The sequence below is a fragment of the Rana temporaria genome, chromosome 6, assembly GCF_905171775.1.
Source record: "Rana temporaria chromosome 6, aRanTem1.1, whole genome shotgun sequence".
In the NCBI taxonomy this organism is placed as follows: Eukaryota; Metazoa; Chordata; class Amphibia; order Anura; family Ranidae; genus Rana; species Rana temporaria.
Genome location: NC_053494.1, coordinates 27,991,843 through 28,010,000, shown reverse-complemented (window position 1 = coordinate 28,010,000; position 18,158 = coordinate 27,991,843). Strand labels below are relative to the sequence as shown.

General features: G+C 44.1%; 1 protein-coding gene and 1 non-coding gene across 2 annotated transcripts; both read right to left on the bottom strand.

The window, feature by feature from the left end:
• Positions 1-279: 279 nt before the first annotated feature.
• Positions 280-15,426, bottom strand: NDUFAB1 (NADH:ubiquinone oxidoreductase subunit AB1). Its single transcript, XM_040356520.1, has 5 exons — positions 15,118-15,426; positions 12,874-12,996; positions 10,363-10,450; positions 2,833-2,952; positions 280-407 (listed from the first exon to the last, which is right to left on the bottom strand). The coding sequence occupies exons 1-4, from the start codon at positions 15,262-15,264 to the stop codon at positions 2,861-2,863; spliced, it is 450 nt and encodes a 149-aa protein (XP_040212454.1). The 5' UTR covers positions 15,265-15,426; the 3' UTR covers positions 280-407; positions 2,833-2,860.
• LOC120944583 lies at positions 11,210-11,343 on the bottom strand. The gene has a single exon (XR_005750444.1). It is a non-coding gene; the product is annotated as a small nucleolar RNA SNORA5 (small nucleolar RNA).
• Positions 15,427-18,158: the final 2,732 nt, after the last annotated feature.

The window sequence follows — 18,158 nt, the reverse complement described above, 5'->3', positions numbered from 1 at the left end:
ATCGGGGCAGCTCTGTGCAAAACCAATGCACAGAGCCGGCATTGTGATTTTTTTATTTTAAAAACACAAGATCAGGTTTTAGTACCATTTTAAGGACTTTCAGAAAGCAATCTCTACTCCAAATTACCTTTTGGATTGGGGTCCAGCGCTCCAACATACCCACTTAAGAGAAAGAGGACAGCCCAGAGGTTTGTAATTTAAAAAAAAAAAAAAAAAATCATATTTATAAAGAACCTCAGTAACTTATTTCATGGAAATGACAGACACAGACATCAGAAGTGTGGTTTTACATTTATTAAAGGCCAACACATTCAAACAGTTTAAATACAGGATCCTGGAAGAAGTGGTGACGGCAGCCGCGGTGGCACAACATGCAGGTGCGCTAAGAAGACGCCCAGCACAACTACCTATGGAAAGAAAACAGCAGAAGATCAACATACTGCATATAGTACCCAATAATAACCATCAACATCCATTTTAATTTATATTCGTTGCCCTTAGGGTCAGTGGGGTGCACCAACCTCAGACAGATAAAAGAACAGGAGAAGGTTACAATGCACTTATGAAAATGTATTCATATGACCATGAAAAACACGAAGGGTAAATTATGAGAAGTTCACGTTACCCAATTAAAACCAGACAGATCAGTTAATGCATAATCCTTCATTCCATACTACTCCTGTAGAATATGCGCCACTAATTAATTGCAATGCCACAACATAATTATGATTGCTGCAGAAAATGTTCCCGGTTGATGGTTATAGTTCAATGTATAGAGTGGCTGATTTAAGTGTTCCATATAACATGCCAAGAACAGTCTTGGCACAAATGACATAAGAAAAGAAGTACAGCACAGCTTGTATTACATGTTGCTTTATAGACCATAACTAGGGTTAAAGACCAAACGGTGGTCCTCAATTCTAGAACTAAACATTGATTTATCAGTTTCCCAAAACAGTTACATTCATGGCATGCCGTAAATAATGGTCACAGTTGCTTGTGCCCTCAACCAAACTGAAGCCATCATTGCGTGTCATAACACCATGGCAACTGCAGACCAAAGAGTAAGACGGCAGCTTCCTTGGCTGTAAAGGAGGAGAGGAAGATTTAGTTCTGATTTAAGACAGGTAAATGCCCACCTGTGGACAACAGATAAACTGACAACTTTCCCATTCAAAGCGAGTTTTTTTTGCAGCCGTTTTATTTTGAATTATGTGCCGGATTTACAAGATATTAACTTTCAAGGTAGGTATGAATCTCATTGGTGGCCATACTAAAATATCCATTTTAAATTTTGTGCCAATGCTTTATCAAGTTTGCCATGTGGGAGTGGCTGGAGTAAATATTGGGCGTTTGTGAACACCTCTCCTGCATTACAAACAGGTAAGCAAAAGGGATTCCCAGAGCACCAATCATTTCTCTTAAGTGTAAACAAAAAGTAGTCAAGTGGTTATAAATCCTTATATACCCAGTGAAGTGACTGGCCTCAGGTGATACTCAGATGAAACAAATCCTCCAACATATGCTGTACCCGTTTATCTGCAGTCTTTTCTACATCTATTCAAAAGTGCAAAATATATAAAGCTTGCCTGAGAGTTCAGAAAAAAAGGGTGCAGAGAGTACCACACTGCAGAGCTCGGTGCGGAGAGTGCTGCAAGCTGATTGGAGGGAAGGGGCACACTCCCCCTTCACATAGGAACAGAGCTGAGGCTGTCAATCAGCTGGAGCTCCTCCCCTGTCACCATTTTTTCTCTTGGTGTCAGGAAAACTTGTCTGAAGTGATTCATGTTGATAGAGGAACGAAGCAGCAGACAGAAATGACATTTAGTGCTGTTAATTGAGACACACTATAGAGCAGGGATATGCAATTAGCAGACCTCCAGCGGTTGCAGAACTACAAGTCCCATGAGGCATAGCAGGACTCTAACAGCCACAAGCATGGCACCCAAAGGCAGAGGCATGATGGGACTTGTAGTTTTGCAACAACTGGAGGTCCACTAATTGCATATCCCTGCTATAGAGGGATATGCTTTGTTCATATTTCATGTCTGAGGTCTACAACCACTTTAGGGCCTGTATTGGTGAGCACATGCAGCTTTCCCCTTTAGGTTTATTTGGACATCAGTTTAGGACTCTTCTGAAATTATTGTCATTGAAAGGTGAATCTGACCCGCATTTCACCTACTCCCAAGCTGCATGAATGTGCATCAAACCTAGCCCAAGCTTCTTTTGCATTTCCATTGACTTGTTTGGGGAGAAAAGCAGTTCTGATGGGAACATCTCTTGGTACATAACCCTTAAGCCATCCATATATGAATCAAATCTTGGCCGATTTAGCAAGGACCAGCCAAGATTCAATCCATCTATGGGCAGGCTGGTTGTACTGAATGCTATCCATCGACTTCAGTACAACCAGCCTGCCAAATTTTTGACACAAGATTACTGCCTGCAGCAACTAGCATTATTTACTGTGTTTTGCCAACGGAAGGCTCCCCACCAGAAAAACACAATAGCACTTTAGGAGGCAATCAATACTGAGGGGTTGATTTACTAAAACTCGAAATCTGGCGCAGCTGTGCATGGTAGCCAATCCGCTTCCAACTTCAGCTTGTTTCACAAACAAAAACCTGCAAGCTGATTGGTTTCTATGCAGAGATGCACCAGATTTTGCACTCTCCGATATTAGTATAATCAATCCCTGACTGTTTTGATGGAGAAATAGAGCAATCAAATCATCTATGGCTTGTCCCATCTTGTACATGTTAATGGCTATACACACACACACACACACAATAGATAAACACAAGATCTAGATCGTTCTCTCATACTTACAATAAACAAAGAACTTTCTACATATACTTCATTCATATACATCCTGCTTATCTGCAATGTAATCTACGATCTCTTGTGGGGTCATCAACTTCTCTCCGTCGGCGTCTGGGATCTCAAAGCCTAGAAGGAAAGACCAGAGTTCAGTAGAGTCAGACAAGAAATGAGAACATACTGAAAGGCAGCAGAAGGAAGCGGTGCAGCTCCAGCAGCAGAACACGAAGTCCCATCGCCTGCTGCCAGGCCGTGGGGGAACTCGCTGTTCAACTGCCGGAGGACACAAAGCTTCCTTGACTCTGATTTAGGGAGCAGAGCAATGACAGCTTCACAGATAGTTTAAGTAAGTAATGTCCCAAGCTGTTTTTGAACAGCTTCCAGCAAGCCCTACCCCAGCCAGCAACTCCCAGAACACCCGTAGTGGCCAGCAGTGCATGCAGCTTCTTGTCATTCAGTAACTGACTTTTCAGGTCTTCAATCTGAGGGAACCAAAACATCTTTTTAAAGGATAAAGAACATATTCAGGGTGTGCAAGTTACAGGTGCAGCAGCCCCGGCCCTCCCATTGTGACAGCAGGCTGGGGATCTTCTACTGATCAAGTGGCTAAAATCCAACAGGGTGATAAAACTGAATTTGATTGATAGACAGACTTCTGTGAAACCAGTGGCCATGCATGGATCAAAATTTGGCTGGTCCCTGCTGAACTGGCCAAATTTGAGCCAAGCTTTATGGCTGCTGCTCATAATCAGATACACACACAAAAATATATATATTGAAATCTGACAGCTGGAACAAATACTACAGGCGACAGATATTTATTCATAAGCTCCAACCAAATTTGATAAGCCAATATTTGCTTCCATCATCCTGCAAAATTAATATGCTGCTTTAACCTGCATTCCCTATGCCTGCACGTGTGTTTACTGATGCTTGCGCACAAGCCAGTTGCCTAGCAACCCACAAGTGGGTAGGGGGGGTAGATAAAATCACTCGCGTACAGCGAACGCTCGCTACCTCTACTGAGACTGTCCCACTGACATCGATAATTAAAAATAAATCATTGCCGGGAGCAATGTCATAGAAAAGTTCAGATTAAATGTTTAATAAAAATCAGTTATTTCTCTTTTTTAGGATAGGAGAAGAATTGAGGTCCAAAATAGAAGTCCAATGTTTATGGAAGTATGCCCACAGCCCAGTGAGGTGGAAATGCAGATGCTGGAGAACGTCAAGCCCTATTGCATGAATGATTCTACCAGAAAGCCCAGAAAATGTAAAGGTTACCAGGCACATTTTATATACGGTATATATTATGGTAACAAACGCCATAATCAAAAACAATACCCCAAAAATGCAGATGGCAGGCCCTCATCGTGCCCATTTAGTTCTATTGACCAATACCTTTCTGCATGTAGTGGATGGATAATAATTAGCATGGCACCCACGTATGCCTCCGAGCAAAAAACATCATCCATCAAAGCCCTGGCGACACAAATAAAGACACGGTCCAAGTCTGCCATCTAGTGAAAAGGTGGCATATTGCAGCAAGCAAAGGGGAAATAAATGAAGCCTTACTGCAGAAAAAAAACAAAAAAAAACACAGCTTTTGACGGACATGGAATTGCAATGCATCTGTCAAGTTGCCATTGCTATGAAGTGAACCCATTGGGGAGATTTTGCTTCCCATCAGTGTGACAGCAGCACAGAGAGAAGACAGTGGCTGTCGCTACATCAGAGGCATCTACACAGGTCAAAGCAGCCCAAGTCTAATGAAAGGTCCATGTCACTATTTTATGCCCGGGGGGGGGTTAGCCCTCACTTATTTGTATTTTTCATATGATGATTTCATTCACACGGGCGCACTACAGTGTACAACCGTGCAAGGGCCATGTTTAGCTGCACAGGTTCTCCATGCAGGCAATCCCATTCATGTCAAATGAGATGTAGTGACTGGACAGACAATTTGAGTGTGCATGGCTCCAGACAGAGTGCATTTGGGGCCCATGCAGCCACATGGCTGTTAAATTGGGAGCAGCAGCTGTGTCCATGCAGCCGCTGCATACCAATTGACACAAATGGGACTGCCGGTGCTCTGTCATAAGTTCCAACTTATCAAATTCTCCAGCCAAGTTTACTGCGCACGCGCAGCCATGAGAGCATCTTACTGCTTTACGTCATCTTCCTATCAAAAACACCAACTGCGTGGCCTATCATTAACCCACGATTACCGCCTGAATAAATGAAATACACCAACTCCACTTGCAGGCGCAACATTTGTTTACAATCCCCAGTCACCTACAATATACATGTGCATTGCTGATGTTTTAATGTTAATATGCATTGCTGATCTTGGAGAATTTGATAAGTTGGAACTTATGACAGAACACTTGCACAGACACACACTGTTCACTGCAGACTAAAGCCGGCCATACATGGAACGATTTTCTTTCCTGCAACCACAGATTGATGTGAAAATCACTCCTCTGGAGCAATCGTGTTTTATAGCCCCTAGCAATAATCACGGTGTTCTTTCCTGGCCAGGACGGCTCCCCGCACCCCCACCCCGGCGGGAGAGAACACAGTGATTACTACTAGTGGCTATGGCTGATTGCATCAAAAAATTTACAAGCTGGTTGTACCCAAGTTGATCCAATCAACTTTGGTACAATCAGCCTCGCCACACAGGATTCGAATTTTGGCCAGTCCCTGCTGCACCAGGCGAGATTTGAACAATCTATGGCCGGCTTTATCTGTGAGCCAGCGCACATCCTCCATCAGGCTGAATATAGGAAAGACACTTAAGGCGTAAAAGTCTGCCGCTGATCAGAGTGTATGAATTTAAAGTGGAGTTCCACCCAGGAAAACATTTGCCCAAAAATCCTAAAAAAAAAAAAAAAAAAAAAAAAAAAAAAAAAGATACTCACCCGAAATACCTGTTGCTATGCGGAAGTTCGTAATCTGCCTCTTCCGTAGCCACGGTCCGTCTTCATCTTCTCCTAATGAATGGGGTGCGCTGCTTTCTGGGAACTGTGTGTGTTCTCAGAGAGCAGCCGCCCATTCACAAGTCGGCGCGAGACTCGCGCATGTGCAGTAGGAAATAAGCAGTGAAGCCGTAAGGCTTTACTGCCTGTTTCCCCTAGTGTGAAAGGCGGCACGGGACCTGCATCAATCGTGGGATCGGCATCGGGGGGGCCATCAGCGCGGGCAAGTAGGACAGGTAAGTGTCCTTAGTAGCTGCTGACTTTTAAAAAAAAAATTGCGGGTGGAATCCCGCTTTAAAAAGATTAGCCAAGTAACTATGAACTCTCAATATGAATCCCAAGTTGATATACAAATTGTTTCTAGTCTTCAACCCATTTTAAGCCCTTATGAAGTTGTGGTATTGTTGCTCCCAAAATGCACTGGACATCTCATGGTCAATTGGCAATTTTTTTGGACTTTCGCCTTTTAAACTTGGTGCCGATTTATGTAGGTTTATATTGCTGGGATGTGACCTGCAGGAGGCCTTAATCGGGTTTAGTTGAAGCGAGATTTGTAACAAACAGGCACAACCTTTACACTGAGAACATCCACTCTGGTAAAACAAACATCAGTTTGGCAGATTGGTCTTTTTCACAGTTCATACAAAACTATTAGCTGTCCAAAGGTTTTTCTTTGACCCAATTCACCATCGGTTTAAACACGTTTGTTATAACCAATGTAGCCAAGCACCTTTTCACAAGGTAAAGCTGACCGTATATTTATATACAGCGGAGCACCAGAAAGCATGGACACAATACTTTGTTTAGAACAATTTTAAAATCAAACCCAATTCCCAAAGCTGGCGTCTGATCAGAAAATCTGAATACCAAATCAAAAAGACCAGACAGTCTTTGTACCAGAGCTCTTCCTAATGAGAGACTATGCCTCTGATGCCAACGCTCAGACATGTCAGTGAGGCAAGCCTCGCCCTTTTATACAGTTATGCAGGGGACAAAGATTAATCAAAATGTGTCTGGTTCAGTAGGGACCGGCAGAATTGTGATCTATGTATGGCCACTACAGTTCAACAGAAGTTGATCTACCAAACAGTGGCCGCAGCACTGATTGAGTCTCCCCCACTGTCAGATTACAAAAGTGCAGCTTGGGAGGATCCCCCCCCCCCCCAATCTATGCTGAATGTGTGGGCTGGGGAGGGGGCTGACCTTTTCTCCCCATTCAGACCACTGGCTGAACGGAAAAAAAAAAAGAGAAAAGGAACAAGACAATGTACAGCCAGCTTTACAAAATAAATCAGCACTTTGATTTGAGTGTTGCTTTATGTGATGCTGCAATACATAAAGAGCGAACTGTAGAAGAAAGGCCTCCATGATGAGACCTACCAGCTTTGGCTAATCCCAATTCTAATGGCCCATCTCCTCTCTGGCACACAGATGTGTCAGACAAGATACAACTCAATGGCATATGTGCCCATATTAAGCTTGCCCATCATCCCCATTTCCCAGGAACCATGCCCTTTATGGGAGGTCTGTCTCCAGGAAACGGCATTCTACAGTTTTTTCTGTTTGCCCTCAACAGAAGGCAGCATTCGAAAATCACACCAGCAGAGGCTTCTGTACATGTGCAGCCATTCATGCTCCTGGGCACGTGCAGACCACTTCTGTGCGATGCAAAATGCATCGGAAAGCGCTAGTTAATAGTTCGTTTAAAATTGGAGCTGGCAGAGCGCCCTGTGCATGTGCAGCCACCCACACACAGAGCTCCAGCCATAGCATTTTAGAATTGGATGAGTGCTTGCAGTGCGAGTTGAAGCTTGCGCACGGCAAATTTTTTCTACCAGGCAGCTCCCAAAGGACAATGCTGCAAGCATGACCGAGTTATTACTACCGACATGATCCCGTTACACGCGTGTTACTTAATCATTAAGTAACAGAGTTCAGAATTAAGTAACACTGAATTCAGAGGTCAGGATCAAGTCTGTTACTTATCAATCCTGCCCCCTGTGCATTACTTAATCCTGGACCCAGCACTCCCATTCACACTCATGACCCTCAAAAGCATAGGTTCAGGTTTACTTTAACCATACAATTTTAAGCGCCACCCACTGTTATGACAATTTGGCAGGACTCTCCCCCACACCCCACGTCCCGCATTTACAGGCTATGCCGAGGCAGAAGCCATTGGCTCCCGCCACTCAAAGCCAGTGAAGGAGTGTGGGGTGAGGCCGAGCCATACTTTGTGTCTATAGACAGAGGGGCTTGGTAACGAGCCGGCATGAGGCCCCCAAAGCAAGTGGCTTGCTATGGAGGCACAAGAGGATGGGACAGGAGCATCATTGTTGGACCCAAAAAGAGGTGGTATAGGGGACCTCTCTGCAATGGATCAGGTAAGTAGAACATGTTTTTTATTTTTAAAAAAAAAATTAAAATAATTAAATGTAGCATTTAAAATCACTAACAAATCAGAGAGTGGCTTTGTGGGCATTGTCAAAGTGTCCCCAGATTTCATTTTTTAAATCTGGTAACATTAAAGCAATAATAAACCCCAAACAAAAAAAAATTTATATATATTTATATATATATATTTATATATTAATATATAGGCGCTTACTAATCATTAGATGTGCTGGCTGCATTCGTTTCCTTTTTAGGCTTTGTCCCCCCTCTGTTTTCACCTGGTGATCTGGTGTTAATGCTCTCTATAGCACACCAATTATTGGCGAGTTCACTTGTATTATGTAGATACCAATATGAATTATCATGTACTCTGTTCTTCATATTCTAATTGAAGCATGTTTTTTCAAACTCTAGAAGCTCCTGAAGAAGCAAAATTTATAGTCGCGAAACATGTAGAGCCGTTTTAACACTTCAAGGACCCTTTGGAAACACCCAGGAGATCCTCTTTCGGCGTGAGCTTTGTTTGATATAGCCCTGCAGCAAGTATATAGCGTACACACCGAGTATTTCCTGTGGAAAAAACATGTGGCCTTTTTCTATTTCTATCTTAGAAGTATTATGTGTATATTACATATTATGTGAACTATTAAAATTTGTTTGAATTTTTATACGTGCCTAAAAAATTTAATTTTTCTAAAAACTTCCAATTTCATCTGGTCAGAAACACATCTCCCATATTATACAGACACCACTCTGGATAAAAAGGACCACAGGGGGCACATTTGGACAGCACCACTGTCAGTATGAAGTTAAGTGTTAGATGTACTAGTAGATTAAGACACACTAACAAATTGAAGCCAAACGCCACCAATAACCCCAATTGCCTCTGAAGAGACATGTAGGAAGAATCCTGCACAGATGCAGCAATATCTTCATCTACAGCTGTGGTGCTTCAGTCATTTTAGTTCATAAATGGCAGAGGACAGGGAACATGTTTTTAGTTGAGATTGGCTGAATTAGCTGCAACATTTGGCCTACCAATAATAGGAAAACAAGGTGCCCATACTGAAGCCAGACTTGGCAATACAAGGTGGGGAACCCTCATCTCTCTAGGACAGGGGGTCTCAAACTGACTGCCCTCCAGCTGTTGAAAAAAACTACAAGTCCCATCATGCCACTGCCTGTGGGAGTCACGCTTGTAACTGTCAGCCTTGCAATGCCTCATGGGACTTGTAGTTTCGCAACAGCTGGAGGGCCTCCAGTTTGAGACCCATGATCTAGGAATTTACCTGCATCATACAATAGACCCTTGTGCAGGGTTTGATAAAGAAACACAGATTTTCAACTCTAAGCAAGCCTGGCCTTCTTGGTTACTGTCACTTTAGGAAAGACTGTCAACCTCTGAGGATGTTCTGTTCTTGGTTTAGTCTGATTAAGAACAGTTTATTGATAGGCAGTAATGGTTCAGCACTTGGTGCAAATAGTGGTGTTTGGCTTCCACATAGGATTATATAGGTAAAATGTTTATGCTGGAGACCTTTTATTTCTACTATGACTTTACAGCCAAAATTTAAAAAAGTGCATCCACTTTGCATGCTGGGAAACAAATGTAAAAAGCACAAGCCCAGAGACTATACCGACAATCATTTGCAGCATAGCACTTTAAAGACAAATTACTGTATTTATTGGCGTATAACACTCACACATACCCTGAAAATAGAGGGTTAACCGTGCCTGCGTGTTATATGCAGGGGGCTGTGGGAAGTTTTTTCCTGCAATTTCCCTCTTAAAGTTAGGGTGCGTGTGATATGTCTGTGCGTGTTATACGCCGATAAATACGGTAACTGAAGGTGCTCACACTTTAAAAATACTTCTAAATCTCCCTAGACACACTATGGAGAGAGCTGTGCATAGTTTATCTTGTATGAAAAATTATGCTAGATTGTGCTTATCCCCCCCCCCCCCCCCCCAAAAAAAGTGAAGAAAAAACACCCCACCACACATCGCAATGAAACGGCACCTATAATTTAGTATCACAGGTGAGGCTATGAAGGAGGGCACTGTACCTGGTCATTATACACAATGGTCTTTATGCTTATGGTCAAATAAGGCAAAGTAACATCACATGTCATGAAGTGCCTGCTACTAGCTTTGCAGCGCTTACCAAACTCATCCTCCATCGCCATGATTATTTCAACTTGGTCCAAACTATCCAGTCCCAGGTCTTTCATGAAATGGGAGTTGACGGTGAGCTAGAAGAAGCACAATAAACCTCTGACATTTCAGTTTATGCACCACTAAAACTTTACGCATGTAGAATATAGGAGATATCCATTGCCATTTACCATCAAAAGAGTCTGAAAAGTTAACCATTTAGTGGCTGAGTGTCAAACAGATGTTAATGCCTCTACACAATTTTGCAACTTTGTCATATGTTAGTAAAACTGTACATATCACAGCTATTTTGTGTATCCAGGTGAATTCTACCACATTTTGTTTGGGCAAAGTGGGCTCTCTTGATAAATGGCAATGGATATCTCCTTTTTATCAAAAAAGTTAAACTGGCCCAAAACAGTAAAACAAAAAATAACAAACTTTTTCCTAAATTTAGCTGTATTTTTCATGCCGTTACCATTATTTCCCTAACAAAGAAAAACCCCCAAAAAATTCCTTCTCATGATGATCGCAGCGATACCACATATATGTAATTTGTTGCTTGTAACCACATTAGGGTCCAGAAAAAATAGTGCGTATTTTGCGTTATATATATATATATATATATATATATATATATAAAAAAAAAAAAAAAAGAAACAACCCACACCGACACCAATTTAAAAAATCCTACCAAATATGTTCTTCCCCTGATCTTGGACCCTTACCTTGTATCCTAACACTATCCCTGGCATTGGCCTAGATCAAACTTTGATCTAGCTATATTTGTTAAAAAAAAAAAAAAAAAAAGTTTTTACAGGTAAAAAAGTTCTGTCTTTTAGTAATTTCCATGCTGTACATGTCTGCAGCACAATCTTATCCCCATACTCCACCAGACGGAGTACGAGGCCCATGAGCTACAGGTTTCTGTAGCAGCCCATTGGCCAGCATCCACCAAGGAGTGGGCGGAGCTGAATTTGACGAGGCTGCACTGTATTTGTTAATTTTTTAATTCAAATTATTAAATTTCTACAATAATTTATTTTTATTCTCTATTTTTTTTTTTTAAACAAACTTGTTTATTTACATCTTCATCTCCTACAAGAGGAGGAAGATACAATACATCTTTCTCTCAATTCAGAAGAAAAAGTAAACAGGGGCGGGCTGTACAGTGATGGATCACTGTGATAGCCAATCTGAGGCTTTCACAGGAACCAGGAGTCCCAGATATCAATGATCAATTGAGAAAAAAAAAAAAAAAAAAGGTATGTGCTAGATTTTCAATCGTCTGAGCAGTGATATTCACTTTTCAGCAGTGGCTTGGTGAACGGGGTTGCAAGACTACAATTAAATCAATTCATAACAGCAAATAGGAGAAGAGGCTATTACAGGAAGCTGTGCCAAAGATACAATGAACAGACTTGGATTGCTCGGAGTTGTGGTTTCAATGCCAAAGAGGTAACTATTCCTTAAAGGCATGGTCCTCTTTTTGCAAAAATTTATTGGCACGCACACATAAATATGCTCTTCTAAAACCTTTGTACTGGAACCTGCAGAAAGTTGCAACCACGGTTAGTGCAATGCACAGGCTTCAGCAATCCGGTACAGAGGTATGGACCTTCTGTCTAGAGGTCACCACACTTGCATTCCATTGAGATCTACAAGTCCCTCTACTGCAGCAGTAGTTAGGACTTGTAGGCTTTCCATTCAGATCCCTATGATTGGATGATAAAGGCAGAGCCTTGCACATCTACACTAATTTCAAAACAAAAGTTGAAACAAGAAGAACCCTGCAAGTCAGGTAAATCGGGTGCAGTTCTATATTACAACCTTTATATGAGTGAAACATGGTCAGCAAGGTGGACTATGCTTTTAAACCTGGTTGAAACTAGTACTATACTCCTTATCCCATGTTAGGCTCTAATCCATGGATGCTCAACCTGTGGTCCTCCAGCTGTTGCCAAACTACAAGTCCCATCATGCCTCTGGGAGTTATGCTTCCAACTGTCAGCCTTACCATGCATCATGGGACTTGTAGTTTTGCAGCAGCTGGAGGGCCACAGGTTGGGCACCCATGCTCTAATCACACAGACATTTACATACATGGGTCGCAAGTACCCCCAGAAATGTGAAAAGTTATGGAAGTCATGTGGTCGTTGCCAGGTCACTCAATATGACCCCGTGCTCACTGATAGGCAGACTGGTGGAGCGCCATCCTGGGAATAAGCTGGATTTCCCATTTTCTGCTTTAGAACATGTTATGCTGATCACGCTTGCTCAGAGTGGGCCCTTGACAACCTCAAGCCTCTTTTTAAAACAAAAGGAACACCAAGGTTTCCCACCCATTCTTCCCCACCCTCATGCTTTGTCCTTTTCCCACTGAGGATGGAGGAGACCAATTGATACCCGATAAACCAGGTGCGTCTATTGCACCTTTTAGATCCCTATGGAACCCCTTTTTCTCTGAAAACATAGAAGTAGGAATAAAAAAAAAAAAAAAAAAAAAAAACAGCAGACCCACCTTTTCTGGATCGACCTTATCGTACAGCTTCAATACATATACAACTCGTTCTGCAATGCCTTCCAAGGTTAGGGGAGGAGCTCCGCTGTACTGGCGACATGATTGGTATAAGTAACTGGAGACCTGCATACAGACAAAGTAAAGAAAAAGGGTAACTATGTATATTTATCCAGGAAAAAAAAAAAAATCATGTCATAAAATGCTGCATACGGTTTACTATGGCTCTGGCCAACATGCCAACCATGGATCAAAATTCGTACAGTTCAGCAGGGACGGGAATCAATGGTGTACAACCAGACTGTTGTAAAATGTTCTCGATGAGCACCGCTTTCTACAGCTGGTGGTGCCGATCTGTGTAGCCTCCCCACTGCCAGAATACAAAGATTTAACGAGAAGAATTCCTCCCTATTCACATCAGGTGTGTGGATGGGGGAATTGGCTCTTTTTCCATTCAACCCGATGGCTGAACAAAAAAAAAAAAAAAGCAATTCCTCACCCCATTCTGACACAGGTTGCATGTTAAAGAGAACAAGACACCAATGGCAAATGTAATCACTGGATTTCCTAACTGTATAATTTTCCAGCCTTACCTCCTAGAGCAGGGATATGCAATTAGCAGACCTCCAGCTGTTGCAAAACTACAAGTCCCATCATGCCTCCGCCTCTGGGTGTCATGCTTATGGCTGTCAGAGTCTTGCTATGTCTCATGGGACTTGTAGTTCTGCAACAGCTGGAGGTCCGCTAATTGCATATCCCTGTCCTAGAGATTATATTCTCTCCCTCTCACAGTGACCGTTCAGCTTATCTCTTGCCTAAACTCAGTACTGATAACAAAACACAAACCAAACATTCTGCCAGAACTACATAAAAGAAAATAAGCTTAGTTAAAGGAGACCTTTGTTGAGAAAACCCATCGATGCCGTTTGACTATCCGCCAAGTTAAACAGCAATTCTAATGTCATTTTTCACTATTTTCACTGCCATCTTCTTCCCTCTAATTAGAACCCCCAAACATTATATATATTTTTTATCCCAACACCCTAGAGAATAAAATGGCAATCGTTGCAATACTTTGTCACGCCGTATTTGCGCAGCGGTCTTACAAGCGCACTTTTTTTAATTAAAAAATAAAACAGTAAAGTTATCCCCATTTTTATTTTATATTATGAAAGATAATGTTACGCCGAGTAAATTGATACCCAACATGTCACGCGTCAAAATTGCGTCCGCTCGTGGAATGGCGACAAACTTTTACCCTTTAAAATCTTCATAGGCGACGTTTAAAAAAATTCTACAGGTTGCATGTTTTGAGTTACAGAGGAGGACTAGGGCTAGAATTATTGCTCTTGCTCTACCAATCGCGGCGATACCTCACATGTGTGGTTTGAATACTGTTTACATATGTGGGCGCTGCTCACGTATGTGTTCGCTTCTGCGCGCAAGTTCGGCGGGACGGGGCGTGTTTTCTGGCTCCTAGATTCCAAGCAAATTTGTCAAACCGTGTAGGTGTATGAAAAAAAAAAAAAAAAAAATTATATATATATATATATATATATATATATACACACACACACACACACACACACACATTATATATATACACACACACACGTTGCAGTAGAGAAGCAGTTATACCGGGATCCCAAGCAGACTCGGAGATCACAGGGCATGCCAGTCAGGGGGGGGGGGGGGGCACGTCCATGTACACCTTCCTGGCAATTTAAGCTTGCGCTGTACCTGCGTTTCGTGTACAGTGTGGGCATCAAGTGGTTAAAGTAATTTTTTTTTTAATTGCGTTAGAAAAACAGATGAGAAAAAAAAAAAAACACGTGAAATAAAAAAATTGCAACACTCAATTTATTCTCTAGGGCTTCTGCTTAAAAAAAAAAATTGGGGTTCAAGTTCATTTTCTAAAAGGGGGGGGGGGGAGAATATATTTTTCACATGTATATAAGAAGTGTGACAATTGGGAAAAATCTATCCTACCTTACGGTGTGCTGGAAATGCTGCCTGCCTGGCTGCCCCCAGTCTCAGGAGGACCCCAGAGAGGTCACCACTGGCAGCCCTGGGTGTTCCTCAGTCCAGGGTCCGGCGAGAACACCAACCAATCAGGTTCCACCTTGTACCAGCCTGGCTTTAGCACAATGACCTGTGGTTGGTTGCTAAGGGTTACCACACTATGAACACGACCTCCTCGTGATGTCCACCGTTCCCCCCCGGGTGACCCTGAGCCCCGTACTGTACCTGTGTGTTGAGGAGCGGGGCCGGCTCTGCGGGTCGGCTGAGGGTGGAGCGCTGCCGGCACACGGCTCCGCTCAGGGGCGCCACAGATCGCCGGGGGAGGGGGCGCAGAGCCGAGCGGACACACACACAGAGGGCACGGGACGCCATGGCTGACAGCGGCCTACCCACACTGCACCGCGGCGAGAACAGGACCAGTGAGACTTCCGGAGGGCGTGGTAGAGCGGCCACAGACCATAGAGAGGAAGCTGGAAGGAATAGAGAGCGGCTCGCCGTATAGTGACTAAAAACAGAGAGATAGTGGAGCAGAGCCCTTTCTATCACCTCACGAAAGCGCGTAGTATGTAATGTAATAAGAAACGGGAATGAGAAATGATTCCGCCATTTTGGCACACCCCCTTTATTTAACCCCGGCGCCATCTTGGTGCACCCAATGAGGACAGAGTGGAAGGTCACGAGGGTCATTGAGCTTGTCACATGGCTCAGCTGTCAGGGAGTATCTTATAGCCTGAGGCATGATTTAGGTGAATGGTCAGGTTTCCCATAGCAACCAATTATACACTAGCAGTTCGTTATTATATTGTGTCAGTATTTGGTTGCCATGGGCAACACAAACCCTATCTGGTCTTAACCATACTTGAAGGTGTTCCTGAGAATAGGGGTGGAGAATGGGCGGGGCTAACCGTGGTGCCCTCCCTTGTTGTGCTGTGCATATTTTTTTCAAGCAGAGGCCCTACCAGTGGCGTCACTAGGGTTGGTGTCACCCGGTGCGGTAAAACATGGTGTCACCCCCCCCCCCCTTTGTCTAGGCTGCCCAGCATAGGGTGACCACATTTTCAAACTGCCATTCAGGGACACCCTCCCTTCCCAAAAATCAGCTTGTGCTGTAACGAATCACAGCACAGTGATTGGACACAAGAGGCGGGATTTATGATTTCTCCAATCACAAGTAGAGGGCAGGATTGTGCTCCTCCAGGCATTTCTGGGCAGGACAAGTACTGTCAGTGAGTAAAGCGGTGATGTGGCGGCCTTTTTTGGGGGCATCAGGTTGGCCCAGGGGGGTGGCTGTGTCAGTTTCATTCCGGGACACTGCATTGTCCTGGAATGAATGTGCCCGGGACAGACCTGCAAAATGCGGGACTGTCCCGGGCAATCCGGGACACGTGGTCACCCTAGCCCAGCACCAAGCAGGCAGCGCAACGGGCACGGGGCGCACCCCAAACCAGCCCCTGTAAATGATAGTATAGTGGCAGGTTAGGGTAGTATAGAGTGGTATAGTGGCAGGTTGGTGTAGTGGGGTGGTATAGGACTGGTTAAGGTGGTATAGGGCATGTTGGGGTGATAATAGGGTAGTTTGGGGTGGTATAGGGCAAGTTAGGGTTGCATAGGGCAGGTTGGGGTGGTACAGGGCAGGTTGGGATGGCATGGGAAAGGTTGGGGTGGTACAGGGCAAGTTAGGGTGCGTTGGGGTGGTATAGGGCAAGTTATGGTGGCATAAGGCAGATTGGGGTGGTACAGGGCAAGTTGGGGTGGCATGGGAAAGTTTAGGGTGGTACAGGGCAGGCTGGGGTGGTACAGGGCAGGCTGTGGTGGCACAGGGCAGGCTGGGGTGGTACAGGGCTGTTTGGGGGGGTACATGGCAGGCAGGGGTGGTACAGGGCAGGCTGGGGTGATACAGGGCAGGCTGGGGTGGTACAGGGCAGGCTGGGGTGATACAGGGCAGGCTGGGGTGGTACAGGGCAGGCTGGGGTGGTACAGGGCAGGCTGGGATTGCACAGGGCAGGCTGGGCATGTCAGCTAAAAAAACAAAAAACGGGATGGTGTCACCCCTCTAGCCGGTGTCACCCGGTGCGGACCGACCCCCCCCGCACCCCCCTAGCAACGCCTCTGGGCCCTACAGAATAAAATGGTGGGTGTTGCAATTCATCATACAAACTACGTGCAGCAGTTTTCAGAGCATGCACATTGTTTGGAAGAAAATACACTTTAATACATTTTGGCGAACCCAAGAACAATATAATACCCAATTTTTTTAGTAAAAAGCTTTGGATCATGGGCTGTTCCAAGTCCTCTCTTTTTTCTTCCCGTCATTCTGGTACAGATTAATCTTAGTTTCATCCGTCCAAACAATGCTTTTCCAGAACTGCTCTGGCTTTTTTAGTTTTTTTTTGGGCAAAGTCTAATCTGGCTTTTCTATTCTTCAGGCTTATGAATGGTTTGCATCTTGTGGTGAACCCCCCTCTGTATTTGCTCCCATGACGTCTTCTCTTGATTGTAGACTTTGATACGCCCACCTCCTGGAGAGTGCCCTGCACTTGTCCCAATGTTGTGAATGGGTTTTTCTTAACCATAGTAAGGTGACCAGATTTTTAAAATAAAATCCGGGGACATATTTTTTTTTTTTTACTAGTAATGGCGGCAATCAGCGACTCTTTACCCGTCGTCACCCGCCTCACAGCCTGTCAAGTCTTAGGCCCCATACACACGATAGAATCCATCCGCTGAAAAATCCCAGCGAATGGGTTTCAGCGGATAGATCCTATGGTGTGTACACTCCAGCGGATCTGTTTCCGCGGATATTTATCCCCTGGGATGGATTCCAGCAGATCGAATATTTGCTGACATGCTAAACAAATCTATCCGCTGGAATCCATCCCAACGGATGGATCCGCTGGTCTGTATAGACTCACCGGATCCATCCGTCCGAAGGGATCCCCCGCATGCGTCGTAATGATTCGACGCATGCGTGGAATTCCTTATATGACAGCGTCGCGCACGTCGCCGCGTCATAATCGCGGCGACGGCGCGACACGTCATCGCCAGAGGATTTCGGTGCGGATTTCAATGCGATGGTGAGTACACTCCATCGCATGGAAATCCGCTGAAATCCTCGAGAGGATTTATCCGCGGAAACGGTCCGCTGGACCGTATTCGCGGATAAATTCTCTCGTGTGTATGGGGCCTTAGGCCCAGATTCTCAAAGGAGATACGCTGTCGTATCTCTGAGTCTGGGCGGTCGTATCTATGCGCCTGATTCATAGAAT